The sequence below is a fragment of the Crinia signifera genome, chromosome 6 (genome assembly GCF_055691185.1).
Source record: "Crinia signifera chromosome 6, ASM5569118v1, whole genome shotgun sequence".
Classification (NCBI taxonomy): Eukaryota; Metazoa; Chordata; class Amphibia; order Anura; family Myobatrachidae; genus Crinia; species Crinia signifera.
Window position 1 is genome coordinate 221,389,803 of NC_139222.1, and position 25,308 is coordinate 221,415,110.

Below are 25,308 nucleotides of genomic sequence, written 5' to 3' on the forward strand. Positions count from 1 at the left end.
CACCTGTAAAAAGAATGTTTATAAAAAACACACACACAGAGAAGTACAAGTTTATTACACACACACACCTCAATTTTACACCAGCATACTTGCCATTCCTGGATCCAGCGCTGGTCTGGCTGCTTTACAGCCGCCTCCCCCCGCACTGACAGGCAGCGGGGAGAATCGGCTTTCTCCGTTGCCTGTCACCGGCTTTCTCCGTAGCTTCTGTAGCTCTGTCCCAGTGCTACAGAGGCTGAGAGCGTGATTGGCTGAGCTACAGTATGCGTCTCCATGGAGACGCATAGCTCAGCCAATCAGGACTGAGCTATGCGTCTCCATGGAGACGCATACTGTAGCTCAGCCAATCACGCTCTCAGCCTCTGTAGCACTGGGACAGAGCTACAGAAGCTACGGAGAAAGCCGGTGACAGGCAACGGAGAAAGCCGATTCTCCCCGCTGCCTGTCAGTGCGGGGGGAGGCGGCTGTAAAGCAGCCAGACCAGCGCTGGATCCAGGAATGGTAAGTATGCTGGTGTAAAATTGAGGTGTGTGTGTGTAATAAACTTGTACTTCTCTGTGTGTGTGTTTTTTATAAACATTCTTTTTACAGGTGGACTACAAGTCCCAGCGGGCCCATTAATGCCCTGCATGCTGGGACTTGTGGTTCTCCAAGTCCCAGCATGCGGGGGAGGTCTGCTGGCACTTGTAGTTCGCCGGTAAAAAGCAATGTAATGATATGTATGATGGATTTAACCCTATCAGGCCGGCGTCCACTGGCCACGGACGCCGGTGACAGCCCCGGGCTTCAGCCCTGGACGGGTGAAGCCTGGGGAGGGGGGACCCCTTTATTGGGGGGGTCCCCACTCCTCCAGGTACCCCGTCCAAGGCTGACCAGCCACGGTGCTCATGTTTTGGCCGGGGGACCTTGTATAAAAAGTGTCCCCCGGCTGTGGCATGACACCGCGGGCTGTTGGAGCCCGGTGCTGGTTTCAAAATACGGGGGACCCCCAGATTTTTTGTCCCCCGTATTTTTGGAACCAGGACCGGTCCAAGAGTCCGGGGCTGGTTTCAGAAATACGGGGGACCCCTATGCTTTTTGTTCCCCCGTATTTTTGGAACCAGGTCCGGCTCAATGAGCCCGGGGCTGGTTATGCTTAGGAGGGGGGACCCCACGCCGTTTTTTTTTTTATAAAAACACTTTTACACATTTTTATTAACAGAATCATGCACAGATCTCAATGATCTGTGCATGGTTCTGTCAAATTCGCCTGTCAGAACCTGGTCTATTTTTTTTGCGATTTTTGGTAACATTGACCAAAAATCGCACCCTATTACATTTGCGAGTTGTATACTTTATAATGGGAAAACATCTGGATGCGAATTGAAATGTGACTAAAAATCGCACTTCTAAAAGTGCGATTTCGCGGTAAAAAGTGCGATTTTTTACCGCGATTTTCAACCTATTAAATGTGCGATTTTCGGAAAATGTGCGATTTCGGCCGTTTTTGACCAAAAATCGCACATGTCTAAAAAATCGCACCCCATTACATTTCGCCCTTACTGTTGTAGAACAAGCAAAGTGTTCCCTTTTTATATTCATTGTTCCAGACATCATTCAGGACTGAGTCTGCAGCAGCTAGTTTAATTAATGTTCTGGTACTAAAGGAAAATCATGTTCATATGAATTATTTATGTTAACAGTGCATAAAGATTCATACCTGTGTTAGATAAACATGTTGGGTGATTGTAAGTGGAAACAATGTTAATTCCTTCGGGGCTTTCGTGTCCTTTGGGCTAATGCATCGTACACATGGGGCAGCGGAAGCTTTCTGCTGAGTTAACTAGTTAAGCGAAGATCGCTCAGAACACAGCGCTGCTCCAGTGATGTGTGCTGAGCGATCTGTAACCGCCCATACACACAGAGAGATCCATGCTTCAGTCCTCAGTGATCTAGTCAGGTCGATTTAGAAATGGGGCTATTATGGCCCCGTGTGTATGCCCCATTACCATGTTTTTACTTCCGGCAATAATTGAGAGGACGGTGAGAATTGTTAATATGCTCCTAACTCCCCAGCACACAGAGTATATCATCCGTCCCACAAACACTCTGATCTCTCTTATAACCTAACATATTCCAGCATTTGGATAAAAATAATCCCAGCAGTCCGTAATATAATTTATGCTATGGTCTAGGGCCTTAGGGCTATGCAAACTGACCACAGCAGTAGGGACTTTATTTGCACACATACGATCACGCAGCTATCAGAAGATGCACACCCTGAAAGTGACTGGTATCCAGTCGACCGTGATTAGGTCAACTCCTGAAAATGCTTGACAATAACACAATGTCGACATAGACATGGGCTACATAGGAAAAAGTCAACATGGGTTTTTTGGGATTTTTTTTTTTCAACCGACTTGAACCATCCCAGTGGGCATAGAGGGAGAATCAATTTGTGTGCCCGAAGCATGTGAGCCAATGAAGGGGACGCGGTACACTTCTACTGTGTCCATATTGACATATGTCAAAATACAAACCCCTAAAATCTGGGTGGAAAAAGCTCATGTTGACCTTTTCCTGTGTCGACCTTGTCACTATCAACCTAGTGTATATCAACCATGTTCAGGTGTCGACCTAGACAGTCTTTCATTTGTCCCAGAACCAAAGTGACCATAACACGCCTGCGTTTTCCCAACCACTCCATTTAAACTCCCCATTAACACCTCCAAACTGCAACTTCCTGTCAATCACTCTGGGAGAAAGTTCTCGGTGCGAGTGGATCTCAGCGGCACCCTGCACGCATGCACATTGTGATCGCAGCACGTGCGCCAATAATCGCTCTGTTACATGAATATCGGCCATTGCGTACAAACATGAATTAGGCCCACAGTTTCATATATAATAGTTAAAAATAAAAAATAAACTGTGCAATTCACGTTATCTGCTCTGGTTGGTGACTGAGGGAAGGGTAGATTGCAATAAGATAATACCCCTTTCACACCAGAAGCAAATTACCGGGTTAAAGCTTTTCAACCAGGGAATTTTCAGAAAATTTTTCTTTGGTCTGAAAGGGTCAACACAGGTCTTAATCCTGGCACTCTGCCCCTGCTCATGACCATGGGCAGAATTTTTTTTAGCAAATTCCCAGGTTGAAAAGCTTTAACCAGGTAATTTGCAGGTTGTGTGAATAGGGGTCAGGCTGCATCCGGCAAAATGACCCTAAAAAAAAAACGGGTAATTGCCGGGTGGCTGATGTGAAAAAGGTATTAGTAACAAGGTTACATGCAATATACAGCATCCTGTCAGTGAGTGTTTTCTATTCAGATGTTTTTTTATTGTAAGAAAAAAAAATTAACTACATAATTCAGTAATCAAATTATTTATGACATTAGACAGCTGTTTCCTTCCTGAAGAGAAATCTGGGTTGTCCCATCAGCTTGGGTTATAGAAGGGGGTGTATCATAAACCGCATTTTTAAATATAAGGAACATATCTAAAAGTTTGTAACCTTTACTCTCATACTGAGGTGTCCACATACACATATGTTCCAATCAGGCAAACTGCCCCATTTAGTTTGACACTTAGCTGCGCCAGAGCACTAACCCAGTACACTATAAGCAAACAAAGATTCAAAACTGAGGAAATGTAGCAAAGTGGTGGAAAAAGGGTACTTCTGTAGTAGCCAAGCTCCCACTAAACAAATAGCTTAGTGGGCGATTCTGCGTAAGAAAATCGCATCGCATGCATTTTTTGCATGCAATGCGATTTTCCTATGTAATTTATTCACTGCTCTCTGGCCTTGGGCGGTGCGATGAGATCGCATCGCATGTGATCGCATCGCACGTCCCATAAAATCGCATGTGACTTTATTGGTTGTGATGCCATTTCATGTAGTATACACTTGTATGACATCCAATGGGACTTAGGTACCCCCCCCACTATACACGCCACCCCGAAGCATGGCGAGCGCCAGCGGAAGACGTCCTCCCAACCTTTTCATACCCCCACTATCCACGTCGGCGTGGAGTTGATTTTATATAGTGTGGCGAGCCACCGAGCCCGAAGCGTGGCGAGCGCACGCGAATTACGTTACATGTATTCCGCAGCCCCTCGCGGGACTCGCCACGCTTCGGGCTCGGTGGCTCGCTACGCTTGCCACACTATATAAAATCAACTCCACGCCGACTTGAATAGTGGGGGTATGAAAAGTTCAGGAGGACTCGTTCTGCCACCCCTCGCGGGGCTCACTGCACTCGCCACACTTCGGGGTGGCGTGGATAGTGGGGGGGGGGGTGCCTAAATCCCATTGGATGTCATACAAGTGTATAGTACATTAAATGGCAACGTACCCTATAGAGAATAAATTACATAGGAAAATGCACCGATTTCGCTACAGTGCCGTAAGTATGCAAATTGGGTGCCCGGCTACTACATAAGTACCAGAAAAAGAGGTCTGATATGGGTGGCCCACACTATACTGCATCTTTAAAAGCAAAGTTGATGCAGCATGGGAATCGCGCCAGGCATCTCACACCATATGGTGGAAAAGGGATAAGTGTATGAGGACACATCTGCATATGCTTATTGAATATATCATTGCAAAACCATGGGCAATTAATATTGGGCTAATGAGTCCCACATTTCTTGCTATAGACGGTAGGCTTTTTACTAGTTTGTAACATGATTATGGGGATTCTCCTCCGTTCATCACAAGTGCATTGTGGAGGTTAAATAGTACACACTATGGGGTATATTCCATGCCAAAAGGGCGAACTGTGATGGCATGCAGTGCCTATTGCTCGCGGTCATAGCCCGCCATCAGTATTCAAACGCCCCCCAGCACTCACTGTTTCCACCTTGTTATTTCTAAAAAGCAAAGTGAAACGGCATGTGCAGCCATGGAAACGGCAAGGCTCGGTGCTATAAGCTGCGGGCTCGCTGCATTAGACGCAAACCTGGCAGTTCGGGGGAAGTCGCTGGGATTTCGCCGGAACATAGAATTCGCAGTTCAGGGGTTAAACGGCGAGGATGGCTTGTTTTCGCCGACTCTCGCTGAAAACAAGCCATTCTCTCTATAAAAACCTCCTCGCCGGCCGCATTAAATACTGGCCTATATGCTTTCCAATTCATCCCATAAAAGGTTCATTGGGGCTGTGACAAGGACAGGGGCATGGCCCGATAGCAGCCCAGCACACAGCAGCTTTCACTAAGTTAGGATCATGGATGCTGCTGACAGGTAATGAGGAGGGAGCAGCATCAGACCTGCACCACTGCTGGGCTACTACAACAAGTCAGCCCTGGGTAATTTAGTACCTGCTCCCTCACCCTTTTGGTGACCCTGACTACTGTCTGGTAAAGCATCATTCATCACTCCAGAAAACATACAGCATTGCCACTTCTCCAGAATCCAGTGGCGGTGTGCTTCAGTTAAGACAGATAAGTGTTGTTTGGGTTACAAAGAATCTGATCAATTTAAGTTCCGCTCATTTTTCTTATTTTTTTTACGAACGGTCAGAAAATAGCTGAAGACCGATGCAGTTTCTATTTTTGCAACCAAATTTTAGCGTGGCAGAATGGGCAGATAATGGAGTGTGAGCTTTCATTTTGGGGGAATTTAAACATTCTACAAACTAGTTGTTGTTTTTCTTTTTTGATCTTTTGCACATACATACTCGTCACCCATGCTCATAAGACTTTTGTCATCTTATAGCCTGATGTACTCTACTGATTTATGTAAAATAAAACTACACCCCTTTTTGTTTTTGGTACTTTAAAAATTGTTTATGAAGTTTTATCGGTTTACATGTATTTCTAACGATTGACTTTAAAAATATGAATTTATAGCGCCTTCCAATAGCAAAACCAGGATAATGATCAACTGTAATCAAGCTGCAATTAAATACGGACAAGAGAAAGAGGCAGCCTGCCAGTAGCTCCGTCGTTTCTCATGAATAGTGTATCCCTTTTTGTAGACAATTTGGATATAATGGTTATGGGGGTTAAGTGTGGACAACTAAGCTGAATTACTTTTTTCGGCCTATATAATTGTCATTCGGTTGCTGGTGTGGCTGCAATAACAAGAGTGCACAGAGAAGCCTGAGCCTGAATGTTCTTCCTGAATGTATGGAACCAATTTACTGGTTTCCGTACCACGCACATCATGTCTGTGAATTGGACAGGAGCCTTAATGTTCTCAGAACAAAACCTTATGTGGATGCAGAAGGCATGTTTCTCTGCCTGTGTGAGCAGGGAATTGTATCTTCTGCCTTCTGCCTTTCTCACAAATTCCTGTCACCTCTGTGGAGTGCAGACAACACTAAGCATCCCATTGGGCCGATACATGGCTTTATGTCTGTTATAAACATTTCCTCCCCATAAGGAAAATATTAAGGCTTTTACTGTTGTGATGACTGTGGAGGTCAGAAGAGAGGGTAGCCTTATTGGCCCTCAGCACTGAGGTCAGGAGTTCTATTCCCAAGTAAAGTCATATCTATGTTAAATTTGTATGCTACCATAATGTTTGAATGGCATGCTCCAGTTTCCTCTTATGCACCAAAAACATTCTGGCAGGTTAATTGGCCTCTTACGTGTGTGTGTGCGCGCGCTTTTGGTAGGGACTTTAGATTGTATACTTGATTTACTGATGTGAATGGCCAAATATTGTCTGTAATGTATTCCATCACTAGTGCTATAACAGTTAGTAAATTATTTTTTTTTCTCCATTCTTATTAAGAAAATCATTAGTGAGAGGACCTTGTTACAAGTGACTTTTGTGTGTTTGAATGTATTTATTACTATGCTTGCCGTAAATTTTACCTTGCAGGAAGATCTACCTAAGGTGCCTTTTTAATATGCGTGGATGCTGCACCTAATTGCAAATGCAGAGTGCACCCTCTGGGGCTTAACCTGCTAGGATACTGTACCCAATTGAATGGGTGTGGATCAAAGATTTGACCACATAAGATCGACAGGCACAAGGCCAAAGGTTGACCGGAACAGGTAGCCACATGAAAAGGACACCATACGTTTTTCATGGCTTTTTGTGTAAATGCCTTCACTCCCGATTTAGTGTGTACCCTCACATGGCTCTCTTCACTTGCCATGCTCCGCTGCGTATACGCCTATGTAAGGTTGCTTACATATGCGTGCGCCTTACACATGTGGGAGGTTCACCAGACCATGCTAATGGATATTTATGTAAAACATCCATTTGCTGCCAATGCGAGCATATGCACCTTGCGAATGGTGGGTCAACGTACCACCATTTGCAAGGCGGGACTTGGTTCACTCACAATGATGCAAATTTGCATCTGAGCGAATGAACCACAATAACCATGTCCATTTGTACTGAGACCACTGGGATGACAAAGATCATTTCCCTGGCTCTCAAAACCCAGGATGAGCATCTGCTGTAATATGCTAGAAAAATTGCTGAAAATAAACCGAGAAATCAACTATCCTGTATCCAATCAACGACACATTTTACATTTGATTGAAAATGTAATCAACAAAATATTAAGAATTCCAGGCGGTTTTGTTAAACTGATGACATTGACATAAATATGATGGACTCCACATGGGTATGATAAACCCCCAAAAAACAAGTCATACATGTAAAAAAAAACCTTAACGATCTCTAACTCTCTTCATACCTTCAGTGAAATCACTGACAAAGGGGGGTATACAATCTGCTCCCTATTCAATGCTGTCATTAACGACAGCATTGGTGCGGGATCACGGCAGAATGGGCCCGACTTCAGAAGCTGTTGGGCCCGTTCTGCCGATAACGCCCGTGGATTGTCGTTATCTGGGCCGCAGATCGACAATCCACAGCCGTTTTCGCAGCCACACACCCATTGCGCCCATCGGCAGGCAGGACATTGAATCCGGTCTGTCCTTATGCGGTCGATCTGACCGCAAACGGCCTGGATCATGGCTGTTGGCGGGGTTCGACAGCCGTGATCCCACATTGCATAATCCCCTAGTATCTATATTTTTCTTCCATTCATTTTCTCACCACGGCATCCCGACAGTCAAAATCCCTACAAATGCCAACTTTTGAGTATTAGGGCTAGTGTTAGTCTTCAGGAATGGATGATTCGAGTTAGGCTGTGGGAGGGTTTGGTTAGGCTGCGTGAGGGATGGGTTAGGGTTAGGCTGCAAGAGGATTGGGTAGGGTTAGACTGCGGGAGAGGTAGGTTAGGCTGCAGGAGTGGACAATTAAGGATAGGCTATGGAAAAGGATGGTTAGGCTGCTGGCGAGGGAAGTTAGGCTGTGGGAGTGGACAATTAGGGTTAGGCTATGGAAAGGGTTGGTTGGTTAGGCTGTGGGAGGGTTTGGTTAGGGTTCGGCTGTGGGAGGGAAGGATTAGGGTTTCTATACACACCAAAATTCTTCAGGATTTTGACTATTGTGTTGCCACTTCCTGGATTGTGACTGTGAAGATAGTCACCACTGGGATACTGTAACCAACCCAATTTCTGTTGCTTGGCGGGAAACCTGTGCAACAAATTAGTATCTGAGGAGGGGTATGTCCCATGGTAGGATGTGGATTTATTACTTGACGCTTTTGCCCAATAATACGATACTGCTGCTCGCTTCTGGGAATTTTGGTCACCTTTAAATTCTGAAAGCGGTTTCATGCTGTACATATTTGCTAATGTTACCAGATGTTATTTCAGATATCAGCGACTGGTACATTTGTTTTATAGTCCTCTTCTCGGGGACAGTACCAGATAAAATACTTGTTTACAGAGTTGAAACAAGAATGTCTGGTAACTGTGCCAGGAGGTAATGTGCCAGTCTTGTAGCCCAGACAGTGAGTGGGAACTGAAATCCCGTTATCTACCACCTGTCTCTCCTGAAAGACTCTGGGGAGTTTCCTAGTTGTCATGATGACATTGTGATGAATAATGCAGATGGTGCCAGGCTTAATTATGCATTATCATAATATCACTCTTTTTTTGCATCCTAGAACATTATAGACACAATCTGATTGGTTGCTATGGGCAACCTCACCAGTTCCTAATTTTGGAAGCATTAGTAATTTTACCCCATACTTTCCATATCCTACCTATTTTTGTCTCACTGCCCGGTGTGACCGACCCTATATACAAAGTGCAGACTTGCTATAAATTCAATATTTCCATATTATTCATGGTCTAATAGTCAGTGTCCATTAGAAGTTTAGTTATTTATAATGTATTCTTGCAGTTTTTGGGCCAAATGACCTAAGCTTCAAAAGTTATAAAATGGAGAGTGATAAACAACCAACCAATCAGCTGCTGCCTGACATTTTTCAAACACCGTCTGTGACATGGCAGGTGGGAGCTGATTGGCTGGCTGTTTATCACTCTCCATTTTATCACTTTTGAAGCTTAGTGCATCTGGCCCTTCCTCTTTATGGTTATGATGTACACAATACAGTGCCCTGTATGATCAAACAATTCTACTATTGATTCCTTTAGTGGCAGACCTAGTGATAACACTGTTGTGTTGATGAAATCTGATGCTGACACTGTAAGCCACCAAGGACTGCTAGCAGTCATCTACACACAGCATGCCTTCATGTGGGTAAAGAATCATAATATTGTGTTGAATTGTATAATCAGCTGCGCAGGGAACATAGCGTCATGCTTTGGTTTGGGTAGATAGAATGCTTGTCAGACCTGTATTTGTTGGATTAATGCATTTAGTTTTACACTACAGTCTGGGCCTGATTCAGACCGGTTATCAAGGCTGCAATTTTTGCTGCTGGACAAGACCATACTGCACTGCAGGTGGAACAGATGTAATGCATGCAGAGAGAGTTAGATCTGGGTGAGGTGTGTTCAAACTGAAATCTAAATTGCAATCCTAAGGTCCATACACACTGGGCGATTATGCCCAGCGTGTATGGACAGCGATGACCGTTGTCATCGCTGGGGGGGAAAGCCCAAATTTGTTTTCAAAATGGGCAAAACCATGTGCACTGCAGGTGGGGCAGATGTAACATGTGCAGAAAGAGTTAGATTTGGGTGGCGTGTGTTGAAACTGAAATATAAATTGCAGTGTAAAAATATTGCAGCCAGTGTTTACCCTGCACAGAAACAAAATAACTCACACAAATCCAACGCTCTCTGCACATGTAACATCTGCCCCACCTGCAGTGCACAAGGTTTTGTCCATTTTGAGAACAAATTTGTACTGCAATCAGATCTGAATAAGGGCCAATAGCTGTGGGAGCTATTGGCACCATGTTTTCTGCATATGGGATCACATATGTAGACTGAGTCACAACCCAAAACAGTCCCGACACACCTATTCCTGGCTGTCAGTGACAAATGACCGTTTCCTCGCTGAGTGGTATCACAGTCCCTTGGTGTGTTCAGTATCGCTGCAACTAAATAATTCCATGAGCAACCATTACAAAACAGTTGCCAAACATAATTGTTATGTTGACAATTCTACGACAGAAAACCACTGATTACCATAACATGTAACTGTTTTAGGCGCCATTTATCATTCAATATATGCGGCTAAATCCCTGAAAACACCCATTTTCGGGCATCAGCCGCAAATATTAAGTATAACTAGAATGTATCATGGAGCAATCTCAGCAGGATCTCTGATCCCTGCTGCAATCCCTCCTTTAGTATGGGGGAGGCAAAGCTGCCCGATGTATCAACGTTGGGCAGCAGCACTTCGCATCCCTGAGCTACCACCATTCTGAGCAGTGCGGTCGGCGGGGGTCAGTGCTAAGCGCGCATGCGCAGACCCCCTGGCACCCGGCTCAGCACAACGCAGGGACAGGCTTCTTTCGGAGCCCTGTCCCTGTGCATCACGGATGATACATACCGCTGATAGGATCGCATTGGAAATGTGATCTGTGATAAATGGGCCCCGTAATGCAATCTGGGTTAATAAATGGAATTGCTCATAACAATGAAAAAGATAATGGCATTAACGCTATGTTTGGAAGGTCTTTATACAACATGAAGCTGTTTGGTGTATCGTATAGTATTACAACCCTAAAACATCTCTCCATTCACTTGAAGACATTCCTCGATGCCTGACTGTTTACTTTACAAAAGACAAGGTAAAGCCATCTAAAATAAGAATTCCCCAATTTCCCATGCCCCTGGACATAGGGTAAGGAAAAGCAATACGTAAAGCTTAGTTACACATGGCGGTAGCGGTAATAGTTAATTGGAAAAAGACGTCTTTTTGGGAAAGGATCAGAGATCCAGAAATATATCAAAGCTGCCGCAAAAGTTTTGAGCCTAGGTCAAAGCACATGAGCGTGCACCATGCTGTATGTATTAACAATAGCAACAGGCGCTGCTTATGAAACACCCAGACTGACATCTGGTGCATCTGCCTGAGGTCTGTATTGGGCACCACAGTGGGCTTTTTACAGAATACAAGTATGCCATATGACATGAGACGCATGGTGCTTCTGCTAGTGCTGGACATCTTTTTTTTCCCAACAATGCATCTTGCTTGCAGTGTGTTTTTGCAACAGATCAGGCTACATACGAGTGACCAGAGTTTAGAATAGGACACCGGCATCCCAAAGGAAGGAATCCTGACATGGGTCATGTTAGTATACATAACCTCCTCCCAACCCTCACCTTCCCTTTCAGCAACCCCCACAGTCTGAGTGACCCTAGCACTTGGTTTTGGAAACCTACTCTCCATTTCCCATTGCACGTTGTTTGCAGCGCCAACATGGCACTGCCTCCTGCACAGTATTGTTTGCACTTCGACCGGCGGTGGCCTTTTGAGCTTTGCATGGCCGCCACCACCTTCCATGGCGTCTACTATCTTGACCTCTTTGGTGGCTGCCCTTTTAGCTCTTTTACATGGCCACCGCCCCCTCTCTCTCTCTCTCTCTCTCTCTCTCTATTTTCTATCTTTACCTAGTGAGCAGCTTCCTTTAAGCTCTTTTGCATGGCTGCTGCCCATTAAGGACTTTCATGGCATCTTCTATTTTGAGGAGCTCTGCAACACTCCTACTCCACCGTCAGACTGTCTCTTCTCCTTTGTGCAAGTTAATATTAGCTGATGCAAGAGGATGGGTCGATGATGCGGCAAGCCATGATTGGCTGGTCATGGCCATCTTTGAATTAAAAAAATGGCGTGTCCTGAAAATCAAAGCTGGCCATGGTAAGCCAATCATGGCTTTCTGCGTTAATGCCCTGCCCCATTGCATTGGCTAATATAAGGAGGAGCATTGAATTGTTTGCTGGGGGGGGGGGGGGGGTTTGGGCCGCCACCGGTGCTTGGTCTAGTGGCGACCTCAACCATAAATCTGCCCACACAGCTGTATCTGATATTTTACTGATCTGTAATTCTTTAGGTATTGTTGTACTGAAGTATTTTATGTTGCTTATTACATTGGTTTATTTTTGCAACAGTGTTAGTAGTTGACATTTTTTATTAAAGTATACAATATTTTTTTAGTGGGTAGTGACAGCACTACCCACTAAACAACCCCCTCCCATACATACACATACACATACATACATACATACATACACACACACACACACACACACACAAACACACACACTTCCCGACACAGCCACAGCAACCCTCCACCAGTAGAGCAGCTGACAGTTGTAACATCACCCCACACACCCCACAGCCACTGACAGTAGCGCACCCCCCCACCCGACATCTCCGCTACCGTCAGCATCTAATCAGTCATGCGCACAACTTCTACCTATGTATAGCGCATTTGATGTAGGCTAGTCCCCCTCAGCCCAAGAAGGGTGGGCACCCCTACCACAATTTGCCAGTTTCCTAGTAAAGTGGGCAGAAAGGTGAGATAAATACAATGAAATTGCAGTCCCAGCAAAAAGGATGGTCAATTATATGCTAATAATCTCATTGTAGCCCCACCTCTATGCAAATACTCTCCAATCACAGTAATTTTCTATGATGGATCAGGCCTAATGATGCAGTTGGCCAGGCCCCGCCCCCCTCACCAGCCAACTCCTTCTCCTCTTCAGGCATCTCCTGGAGAGAAATCTATTAAGGTAGGCAAGTATGTGTTAAATCCATATTTGGGGGAGCTGTACAAAGCCAGACATGTCCAAACTGTGGCCCTAAAGCTGTTGTGAAACTACACGTCCCCAGCATGCCTTGCCAGAGGTTTAACATTCCCTAATGGCAAAATGGTGGCAAGGCATTTCACAATAGCTGGAGGGCCATAGTTTGGACATGCCTGTACTAAGCCTTAGAGTGATAGAGTGATAAAAAGGAGAGAGATAAAATGGCAGCCAATTGGCTCCTAACTGCCATGTTACAGACTGTTACAATTTAGTTCTAGCTCTATAAATGTATAAACATGAATGTGTAATGTAAGGCAAGCAATTGAGAAGTTGCCATATTATTTGGTTCCACAAAGGGGCACTGTAAAAAATATGGCTAATACTGTATATAATTCTTCATTGGCCAAATAAACAGCATGGCATCCCTTTTTCATACCAATATATAGGGACAAACATAATAGGGTGTAAGAATCGGCGTGAGATTTTGGGAAAGTTTTCCCTTTTTTTTTTTTTTTTTAAAGTGGCAATCATTTAGGGCGAGATTTACTAAAGGGAAAATGCCGTAAAACCCCCGTTTTACGGCATTTTCCTATGTATCAATCAACGTCCGCCCCGCCCCTAGGGGTGGCGATACCCTATAGAAGCCTATGGGCTTCTTTCGTCTCCCGCCGTACGACGTCCGCGCGCCCCCCTCCCGTCCTCCAAAATCTCCTCCTCCCTCTGGTGTGACAGCCGGGAGGACATCCGGCTTCAGGGGGGAGGAGGAGAAGCAGGGGGACGCTGCCAGCCGCCGGGAGGTGACGGAGACCCCCGCAGCCCACATCATAGGATCGCGGGGGTCTCCGTCACCGCAACCCGATGCTGGCCGCATATGTTAGTACATATGCGGCAGCTGCAGTGCGAAGGGCGGCGATGTATATTAATACATCCCGCCCTTACACTGAAAAACCTGGCTCATTTTGCCATGTAATTGATTGCTGCTTTAAACAAATGGAAAAATTCTCCCAAAATCTGTCACTTTCTGATTCTCACACCCTATTTTGGCCCATAGATTGTGTAGCCTGGAGAAACAGCGGTGTATTGGCAGCACTGCTCAGTGTTGTCAAAATGTTGTTTACAATTAATTTCTTTAATTTGATACAGACGAGATGCAGTGAGGTTTAGGATTTTGGAGATGTAAATTAATTATTGTACCGGGGAAGAGGGCATTACTAAAAGCAACGTAATTCCTGGACCTAAATACATTGAATATTCAAATGTACCTGTGCAGTCACAAAACATCATTCCTCGACTTTAGCGTGTGTATCGTCTATGGAGAGTCAACATGGCCTCCGTTCCCCAGCCACCGCAACACACCCCTCCAACAATCACCACCATCACTCTTTGCGCCCAAAATCAGTCATTTCTGGTGCCAGCTACCCCCCCCCCCCCCAGGATCTGCCACTCCCAGTATCACTCTAGGTACACATCTAATCATTTTTAGAGCTCGCTCTGTTTCCTTTTTGTGTAAACTTGTCCACTGAAGATCTTAGCAGCATGTCTGGCAGAGGGAAACAAGGCGGCAAGACCCGGGCTAAGGCCAAGACTCGCTCATCTCGGGCCGGTCTCCAATTTCCAGTTTGTCGCGTTCACCGTCTGCTGAGGAAGGGAAACTATGCGGAGCGTGTGGGTGCCGGTGCCCCGGTCTATCTGGCCGCGGTGCTGGAGTATCTGACGGCTGAGATTCTGGAGCTTGCCGGAAACGCTGCCCGCGACAACAAGAAGACCCGCATCATCCCCCGCCACCTGCAGCTGGCTGTACGCAACGATGAAGAGCTTAACAAGCTGTTGGGTGGAGTGACCATCGCCCAAGGAGGTGTACTGCCCAATATCCAGGCCGTGCTGCTGCCCAAGAAGACCGAGAGCCACAAACCAGCCAAGAGCAAGTAATGTGCTAACAACTGTCTGTTTCCCTCCTATATACCTAATAGATTGTAAGCTTGCAGCAGGGCCCTCTAACCTCCAAGTCTGTCTGTTACCCAGTTTGTTTTATCACTGTCTACTATTGTAAAGCGCAACGGAATCTGCTGCGCTATATAAGAAACTGCAAATAAATAAATAAATAATACACGGCATTAGGTACATCTGCTCCACAGAGAGATGTCTCCTTATGCAGAGAGACATCACTTCAAGTGACTGGGAGTGGGTAAAAAATGACCAGGGCAGGAATGTGTAACACAAAGAGATAGCTGGGCCCTGCCAGACATCACACAGCAGCCTTGTGAGGGACACAATCCAGTCCCCAAATGGCGAGACAGATAACATGCAGGAACACACCATAAATACCTCGCTGCAGACAAAGGATGAAGGGCAATCTCAGGACGGTCTTTGTGCGCTGACCCTCATTATAGAGGTAATATTTAATTCTTTCCCCCCAACAGTGACACATTACACTAGCCAGCCATATGAAGACATTGAGGAAAATACAGCATGCAATGGCATATCATTATGTTTGTTTCAGTGTCATTCTCTACCATAATTCTATCATAATATTCCATATTTCAGTGGACCAATCTGCAGCACATTTCTTTATCTTATTTTGTTTGACCCTCTGTTACTCTTTCAGAACTCTTCCCCCTCAGCAGAGCGGCCTCCATAACCGTGTTATATTGCATCACCCTATGATGGAATGGCAATCCCTGTAATTTTATTATTAAAGCGAAATCCGTATGAGTCAGGTTGACATTTAAAGGGATGCAGTAGTCCAGTGTCTACACCTACTGTAATTATTTTATGAGTTCTCTAATGTCTGTGTGTTTCCACTTTTTAATTGCTTATGCCTTAAACAAAATATATGTTGACGTCTGTTTTTATATAGTAGAGAGGAGGGTGATGAGTGTTTGAGCTTTTTATAGGCTTGATCTCCCATAATGGACAACATTTTTTTTTTTTTAAATTCCAAGACTTACATGTCTGCAAATTACTCATCTTATGTCCTAGAGCAGGGATGGGGGAACCTTCGGCCCTCAGGCTGTTGTTGAACTACACATCCCAGCATGCCCTGCAACAGTTTTAGTAGGGCCAAATAGCAAAACTGTAGTAGGGCATGCTGGGATATGCAGTTCAACAACAGCTGGAGGGCCGAAGGTTCCCCATCCCTGTCCTAGAGCGAGATTTTGTTTCATTTCAATATTATTTTATCTTATTATCCGTTATTGATATAGAGCGCATGTATTTCGCGCTTTGCAGAGAATATTAGAACATTCACATCAGTCCCTGCCCCAGTGAAGCTTATTATCCATATTCCCTATCACATGTACACACACACACAAACATTTGAGGGTTAATTTTTTTTGTTGGGAGCCAGTTAACCTACCAGTATATTTGAAGATTGTGGGAGAAAATCGGAGTACCTGGAGGAAACCCACGCAAGCACAAGGAGAATATACAAACTCAGTTAGGGCATACCTCCCAACTTTCAGGGAGACGGAGGCGGGACAGAGGGATGCACGCCGAAAAAATGTCGGGGACGTGGCCTATACCCGCGGCTCTCCTACAAGGCCACGCCCCCATTTTGACCCTATGGGGGCGTGACCCGGAGGCTCTGTGCACGTGCACACCGCGTTTATTCACCGCTGCTCAGCAGCCGACAGTGGGGACTCCCAACAGCCCCCCACCTCGCCGCGGGACACTACCGGCCACGGGAGGGATGTGGGAATGTCCCGAAAACCGGGACATTCCCGCGGTTTTCGGGACTGTTGGGAGGTATGGTTAGGGCCATGGTGGGAATGTAACCCATGACCTCAGCGCTGTGAGCAATAACGCTAAGCATTACACCATCCATGCTGTCGATACTGTACTCCTCACCAATAATTAATGTGTAAATTCCAGAGACTATAATGTAACAATTGTGTTTATACTGCATGAGCAAAATAAGATAATAGGTTCTGAATGTTACAGATAAACTGACATTTGTAAATAATGCAAATAAGGGCACATTTGTTTTTATTATATCTGAAATGCTGCTAAATACAAAAAACAATAGTATTCTGAAAATGAATGAATTCCTTTACAACTTTCTGCTTGTTGACTGTGAACTAGGGGGTCAAAGTTTAAACCGAATGAGCCAGGGTGTTTCTATTCTAGCAGGCTAGGCTAGATGGACTGGAAAAGCTGTTACAAACGAACACTTTACTCTCTTTCTAGTCTCCATCCATAGGGAATCCCGGAGCATTTTTTTGCCTGACTGTATTCTAATGAGGGGGCTGAGCTGGGTGAGCTGGGAGGGCTCCCACTCTGGAATCTCAGTATGGTTTGTGTGTCAGGCTGTGTTTAAATGAACAAATACCTCGCTGTGCCATAGAAAAGGACTACACAGAGCAGATATCCTGCTAAGTATCCGATTACAACCTTGTGGATCTGTAAACCTACCCATCAGAAGGATAAAGTAAGTGCTTTGACTTGCAGCATTACTGTATCTGAGTTTGCAGGCATAAAGGTTGTTCCCAACTGTTGCGGAGTCTCAGTTGTGTTGTAGAAAGCTGTTTGTTCTTTCCATTACCAAGTCATACGTAGGGAAGGGTTTTCAGTTTGTTCACGTCTGCTTTGTAGGGTTACAATAACATGTGGCATCCATTGTACAAATGTGTTTACAGATCACTCATTGCTGTGTTATATACTGCATGTGTCTGTGTTTCAGTGGAGCTGAAACGTATGCTCTGAGCAATGGAGTTACAGTGTGTGTGTGTATATATACATATATATTATATATGCGTTATGGAAAGAGTAAAAGTTTTGCATTACGGTTCTCAAGTCTGTATTTTCCATTAGTGTATGAAAATGACTAAGCTGTATATTTACTCGCTGCAAATGAGTGTGTTCTGCAAGGATCAGTGAGATCTGCAGTCCATCTGTCTACGGTTGGTCTAAGTGACGTGTTTTAGAACTCTGAAGTCCCTAAGTGGATTGCCAAAACTAAATAGCACCACCATCCTTAAGTACATATAACAGAGACCTATTGTGATTTTTATATATATATTATGTATTGTACCCCTCCCTTTGTGTTGTACAGAATCATCGCTTCACTTTATTCATTCCCACTTTTGAACAGTTGAGATCAGTGCTTTCACCAACTCTAGTCTGAGCCATGCAGCATTTGCTACACTCAGCAAATAGCCCAAATCCCCATGGCCCATTAAATGTCTGCCTGAAAGCTACATTTTGCAGTTAGTTCTCTTCATTGGCCTTTTAGAATATTCCTTTTTGTTTTCTTGCTATTCTAGATAACACCTAAGATGATACGAGCCCTGCAGCCATATGTACACATGTCAGCGAAGCACTGGAAGTTAATTATTAGCAGTCTGACAGGTATTAACTTTTTGTGTTGACAAGAAAAAAAAAAGCTTTCAAAACCGTGTATCTTTGTTTAAAAGGTGACAGCAATATTTACATGATATTTATTGGAATAATCTAACAACGTTTTTTACTTGTTTAAGACTTTTAGATAAGTTTGGGAAATAAATATCTCGCTGAGTATTATTTTGGATTTATACGCAGCAACATTGAGGCATAAGCCATTTACTAATGAAATGCTCCCAAGTTTAGAATCTTTCCCATAAAAAGCTTTGCAGATCTCAGAACCTTATTAGGCTGAGGGCTGGGAATGCGCTGCTGTAACCCTAGAACATGTTTAAATGAATGACGTGTTGGTGATTTCATCTCTAGAACCAGACTTCGTATTGTAGCATGGGATGCTGTGGTATTCATATTAGGCAAGTTTATTTATTTGTTAACAGTTTCTTATATAGCGCACACATATATTCTGCAGCGCATTACAGAGAATATTTGAACCTTTACATCAGTCCCTGCCCCAGTGAAGCTTACAATCTATGTTCCCAAACTTTTTTGAATCACGGCGCCCTAGAGCATCAAAATATTTTCAAGGCACCCCTAGGCCAAATGCTTCTTATCGAGAAATTCAGAAAAAAAAATCTTAAATTAAGTGCATTGTGTGTATATGTCTCAGTTATCTGGTGAGGGACAGGATTTGCTTCTGTTTGTCCATATATATTATGATTGGCAGCCACAAGCTCTGGTTTTGCCTGGTACATTGTCCAAAAATAATATGAATTGATCCTGGTCCACCAACCCAAGGCACCCCTGCAAGTGTCCTGGGTTACACAGTTTGTGAACCTAACCTAACAGTATATTTTTGGATTGTGGGAGGAAACCGGAGTACCCGGATGAAACCCACACAAGTATGGGGAGAATATACAAACTCCGGACAGTTAGCATTGCGACCGGTGATCCGATGCCGATTCCTCAGACGCAACGCTCTGATCAGGGGCGTTCCCCGTAGCAAAAGTTTGTAAGGGCTCCCTATTTAGCAACTGATGGTAATCCATGTATGTAAAACGTATTACTTAGATGGTAAAGATGGGCCCCCTTCAGCTTTGGGCCCCATAGCAGCTGCACCCCTTATTACCTATGGTAGTTACGCCATTGGCTGTGATCGCTGATGCATACAGGAGGTGCCTATTTCCTACAGAAGCATCCTGTATGCATAATGCACAGCTGCTTCCCTGTGCAATACCGACCACCTCTGAATCGGGCCCTATGTTGCTCAAAAGAAACGTGCAGGAGCCGGGCTGCAGGAGAATATTTTCTGGCTCCGATCTGATGTACATGGGACCGTGATCAGGTGATCACTGCTCAGCCAGAGTGAAATCCCGCACTGTACAGGCCTGCAAAAAGCTCGCAAACATATTGTAGCCCTGCGAAATCCATTTGCAAACACTTCCCATCATGTGGGAATGATTTTTCCAGTGTGTGCAGTCTGTGCGTAGCCCAGGTCCTACTTGCCCAGTGTGATAGAAACAGGCTGATCAAGGGCCCAGAGCTCACATCACAAACCTTCCTGAAAACCCTTGGGCACACCCACCTCATGTGTCTGAGAAGCTGCTATGGAGTTCAAGGGAAATTGTCACATGATCTGGATTGGAAGCTGGTCTTTTTGATGTATGGCCAGCATAAGATGCATTTTCAGGTGAAATAGATCCTAAAAAATTACCCTTCGAAATCTAAACATAGAAACATAGAATTGACAGCAGATAAGAACCACTTGGCCCAACTAGTCTGCCCTTTTAAACTTTTTAGTAACCTTTATGCTGGGTGCCAGATGACTCCCCGACAGTCAGGATTCTGATGATCGTTTTTCCAACAACGGAGTCCCAAATATCATGGGCTATTTTTCCTCATGGGGGTCGTCGACCCCCATAGAGGGAGAATAGAATAGGTGGCAAACGCAGACAGTCCGGAAGGGGCGATTCTGCTTTGTGCCCAATAAGCAGCCGCCGGGACCCAAAATAACACACTGCTGCTAATTTGATACCACAATAAAGACCACTGGTTAATTGTTTTACCGCTGGTGTCTGCCCTCTTTCTTTTTGCAATCTGCAAAAAAGCTAATTTTTCATTTACAATGTCATTAACAAATATATTAAAGAGGATCCAAGTACAGATTCCTTATTTACTCCACAGGTAACATTTCCCACCATAGAATGCAATCCGTTTACTATCCTGCACCCAGGTCATACTTGCCTACTTTAAGGGTCTCCTCCCTGGGAGAAGTCCGGAGAGTAGACGCTCTGCAACGTTTCCAGGAGGCACGGCTTGCTGTCATTATCCCTTTCTTGTAAATGCCATGATGTGTGGCTCTCTGGGGAGGGGGTGCTACTAAATGACGCGATTTGCCTTATTTTAGCCCCGCCCCCTTTTTGGCATGACTGTAACAATAGTGTATGAGACGGGGTCAGTGTAACCAGGATATTTCACAATAAGAGTAAATGTAAGCTGTCACGAGCAGGGCCCTCTGCCCTCATGTTTTTCTAGACTGTTTTATACTCTCTACAACAGCACCTAACCCTAATTTTCTGCCAACATGAAGATTATTTCAGTGTCCCGTCTACTGATGCAGGAATGTTTATATGCCATGTACTTGTCATATATTATCTTGTACTATAAAGTAATTGTTTTCCTATTTGGCTCATTTATTTTTGTACTTTGTTAGGCGCTGCAGAACCCTTGTGGCGTCATTATTATTATTATTACTACAAAAGGTCTTTATAACGATTGGACTCTTGTTTCAGGCATTCAGTCATTTCTTCTTGCATTTCCTGGTAAGCAAAGAGATAAATAGTGACAGGCCAAGAAAGGATTCTGTAGTACATTTGTATGTTGTGCTTTTCATATTGGTGTAATGTTGATTGAAGTACTCCTATGTAATTACCCACCTGCTGACCTGCCCTTGCCTCATAATCTACAGCCGCGCACTCCCTGTTCGTGACCACAATTATCCTGGTTATCTTAATGGTCTAACATCTGGCATGTAGAGTAATAGGGAGTTAACAAGATTTACATAGCATGGATGGCAGCTGAACACGTATGGCAGGTCTTCTGGCAATATCTTTTCTTCTAGGGGGATTTTTTTTTAAATCATCTTTTACGTGTTTGTGTTTCCTTCCGATCACAAGATTGTCATATGCCTGCAATTTTTCATACAGTAGCTCAATACATTTATGCAAGAGCAGCTTTCAATTAAAATGACGTCCGTTATAAATTCTAAGAAAAAAGACGAGATTTGCTTTTAACCAGCAGCATTTATTTAAGGGAAGACTTTTATTGTAAGATCTGGCATAGCTGCTGGGTATGTTTGCATCATTCAGATCAATGCAATGTCTGTTTGCAATTGGGATGTATGTAATGATTGCCCAGTAGGAGGAGGTCATTTACTAAAATAAATAATTAACAAAATTGTTTGGGGTAGACTGAAGCAATGCGATCTTGCAGTGATTTTCAACCTTTTTCAACTCAAGGCACACTGGCCAAGGTTTTTAAATTGTCAAGGCACGCCTTTTGTCTCACACAGGATAAAATATACACACACAAACACGTTGTAACCCCATGGAAAAATAAATACCCCACTATCCCCCACAGAAGAATTAAAACACACCTTAATTATTGCCTCAGCCCCCCAAAGACTTATGGCCCCCATATGCGATTTGGGCCTGATTTCACACGATTTAAATGGATCGGGCAGTAAAATCGGGCCAAATCGCATGTCTAGACACCCCATCCGATCCGATGTGCGGTCCCATGCACATAGGATCAGAGTCGGGAGGTCCAATGGGCTGCACATGAGATTTGTTAAATCTTATGTGCAGCCTCTGGGCGCTGTGAGGCGGGCAGAGGCAATGGGCAGTGGACTCTGCGAGGCAGGCAGGGGACACAGAGGTGGTGGACGCTTGTGAGAAGAACAGAGAGCCGGGCAGGAGGAGCAGCAAGAAAAAAAAAAAACAATACAAATGAATGGGCAGCAAGTTATTGGCTGAGTGCTCTCTCAGCCAATTGCTTGTAAGCTTGCAGCAGGGCCCTCTAAACCCCAAGTCTGTCTGTTACCCAGTTTGTTTTATTACTGTCGACTATTGTAAAGCGCAACGGAATGTGCTGCGCTATATAAGAAACTGTAATTAAATAATTGCTGATTGGCTGAGAGAGCGCTCAGCCAATCACTGGCTGCCCATTCATTTTTATGGGCTTTTTTTTCTTCTTGCAGCACTGTGACTGACAGCTCCCTCTCCCCTTGCCCATCTTTCCGTTCCCCCTCGCCAGCTCACCGGCATCCACCGTGCCCCTGCTCCCTCCACCTTGTAGCTCCCTTCTCCCCCTGCCTGGCAGTCTGCTCCCCCTCGCTGGCTCACCGGCATCCCACGCCCGCCGTCTCTATGTCCGCCGATCCCTGCTCCCTCGGGAGATGCATAGGATAAATCGCAAGCAATTTATCCTATGCAAAACTTGGCACATCAAGTGCCTAATCGTGTGTCCCCCTCCCGAGAAGCTGCCAAGAAAATAAGGTCCTTGGGACAAGTCGGACTAATGTATGGGGGGGGGGGGCCTTTACAGGTAAGTCTGTGTTCTTCTTTGCTGAGTTGGAGAGGCTTCCCCCTGATGAGCAAGGCTGCTTGTCCACATCACACCTAAGGACCTCTTATTGCACACTAGTGTTCTGAGTCACAATGGTTGAAAAACACATTATGGTTAGAAGCAATTATGTGCTACTGATGCCAATAGCATGATGACCACAAGTTAAGAAAATCCATTGCTTGGCTTTCTGATTCAATTGCATTAAATGATAATATGGACCTCATGAAAGTTTAGGATTTTAATCTGTTTTGTGTATCATTGATTAAATGTTGCAAGATCCTGTTTATGTATACTATGTGGGTACATGGTAACTTGGTATTGGTCTTGGAAAATGAAATATTGTTATTAAATCTCTTTGGTGTTCTAAATCATAATAGTTGATCAAGTAACTTGGCCACCTGTTAGGGTTTCCACAAACTTACCGTTTGTTTTTTTAAGTGGAAATAAACTCAGAAGATGAAAACACTTGATAAAAACCCAATGCTTCTTGATGATGCATTCATGAGTGAGTGAGTGATGAGCTGTATATTACATTGACATTCACCTGTACTATAAACACTACTTGCTTACTTTTAAAGTCTCCGAGAATTTCAGCAGCACTTCTGGGGGTGGGGCCTGATGTAGATGTCATCAAGCCCTGCCCCCCAGTGATGCAAATCCCGCAATCTTTGAGGAGATACCGCCCTCCCCCTCCCCCCCCCCCCCCCCCCAAGGCTTGAATCGCTGCAATTTAACTCTGCCACCGGGGAGGTCCGGAGCTATCTGGGAGATTTGCCCACCTTCCCGGAGGGCCGGGAGGGGGACCTGATTTTTGGGAGCCTTCCGGCCATTCCGGGAGGGAAGGCAAGCCTGACAGACATTTACTGACCTGGAGCTGCCATGATTAGATCACTTAAAGAGGGATTATTCTGCTGCTTCTGATTGAACATAAAGAAAACCGTAATCAAAGGGCTTTTTTTCCAGTCTTTGGGCAAAGTTATTGATGGAAAACCTCTGATAACCAATGAAACATGGCAATGTAGTGTAACAAATTGAAGGGGAACTAATGGACACACATACATAGGCTCCACTCTTTATTGGCATATGACTTCTTTCTCATTTGGTGCTATAGATTTTAAGCTTGCGGGCGGCGAAAAGAAGCCCATAGGCTTCTATAGGGTATCGCCACCCAAAGGTGGTGATACCCTGCCTGGGGATATCGGTGCGGCCGGGTAATAGTAGATAGGAAAATGCGGTAAAACGGGGGTTTTACCGCATTTTCCCCTTAGTACATCTCGCCCCCCAATGCTTTGTCAGAGCTAATTGCATACCCCTGTCAATGCTGATCACTACATCATTGTGCTGTTATTGTTTAGTGCAAAATTATAATGCCAAATGATTTAAGAATTTGGTACATTTACTGCTGTTTGGTTGTTTCTTGCAATTGCTTGTACTGAAATTTGGGCTACATGTAATACTTTATACAGTCATTTCCCAATCATGCCAATTACACGCAGATATACCCAGATGGGATGCGGTCATTTGGTCGAATGCATTATGGTCGAATGTCATTACATCGAATCCATTAGGTCGAATTGCTAAAAGGTCGACATGATTCTAGGTCGACATGGGAAAAGGTCGAAATGATTCTAGGTCGAAAGGTCATTAGTTCGACAAGGTCATTAGTTCGACATTGTCTAGGTCGACATTCACAAAGTCGACATGGGGTTTTTCACAGTTTTTTGAGCCGACATGTGCTGACAGGCGGTATTTCATGCCCTACCATCCACTAGGGCGTGGTGGGAGAATAAAATAGTGTGCCGAGCGTAGCGAGGCACCGTGCCCGACGCATAGCGAGCGATGCGAGGGGATGCAGTGCACTTTAAACTGTGTCCATGTCGACTGTGTTGACATTCAGGTAAAAAACAGTGAAAAACCCCATGTCGACTTTGTGAATGTCGACCTAGACAATGTCGAACTAATGACCTTGTCGACCTAATGACCTGTCGAACTAATGACCTTTCGACCTAGAATCATTTCGACCTTTTCCCATGTCGACCTAGAATCATGTCGACCTTTTAGCAATTCGACCTAATGGATTCGATGTAATGACATTCGACCATAATGCATTCGACCAAACGATCCCAACCCACCCAGATATATTCTAATTATGACCAGATCTGACAGAGGGGCAGCTGCCAGACCGGATAGACCACTGTTAACTTTCCATCGAATAGTCTAGAGCTGCCTATTTCGCTACAGTTTTCAGATTTCCATTAATGATAAACCTATAAATGTATAAATAGAGACTGTGAAGCTTTTTGCAGTGTTTGTGTGATCTGGATGTAT

The 25,308-nt window shown here is 44.6% G+C and overlaps 2 protein-coding genes across 37 annotated transcripts in view; both read left to right on the forward strand.

Annotated features, from left to right (window-relative positions):
* The window catches only part of SORBS1 (sorbin and SH3 domain containing 1), a 316,704-nt gene that overhangs the window by 100,456 nt on the left and 190,940 nt on the right, over nucleotides 1-25,308 (forward strand). The window contains exons 1-2 of one of the 36 annotated variants that reach the window (XM_083148898.1): nucleotides 17,175-17,446; nucleotides 18,282-18,366. The exons of 34 other annotated variants lie outside the window; for them this stretch is intronic. The gene's annotated coding sequence lies outside the window, so the exon portion shown is untranslated. Of the gene's footprint in view, nucleotides 1-17,174; nucleotides 17,447-18,281; nucleotides 18,367-25,308 lie in introns of those variants that run through there. One more of the 36 variants, XM_083148897.1, reaches the window with a different exon arrangement.
* LOC146009711 (histone H2A type 1-like) lies at nucleotides 14,557-14,949 on the forward strand. Its single transcript, XM_083150167.1, has one exon. The coding sequence runs from the start codon at nucleotides 14,557-14,559 to the stop codon at nucleotides 14,947-14,949; it is 393 nt and encodes a 130-aa protein (XP_083006293.1).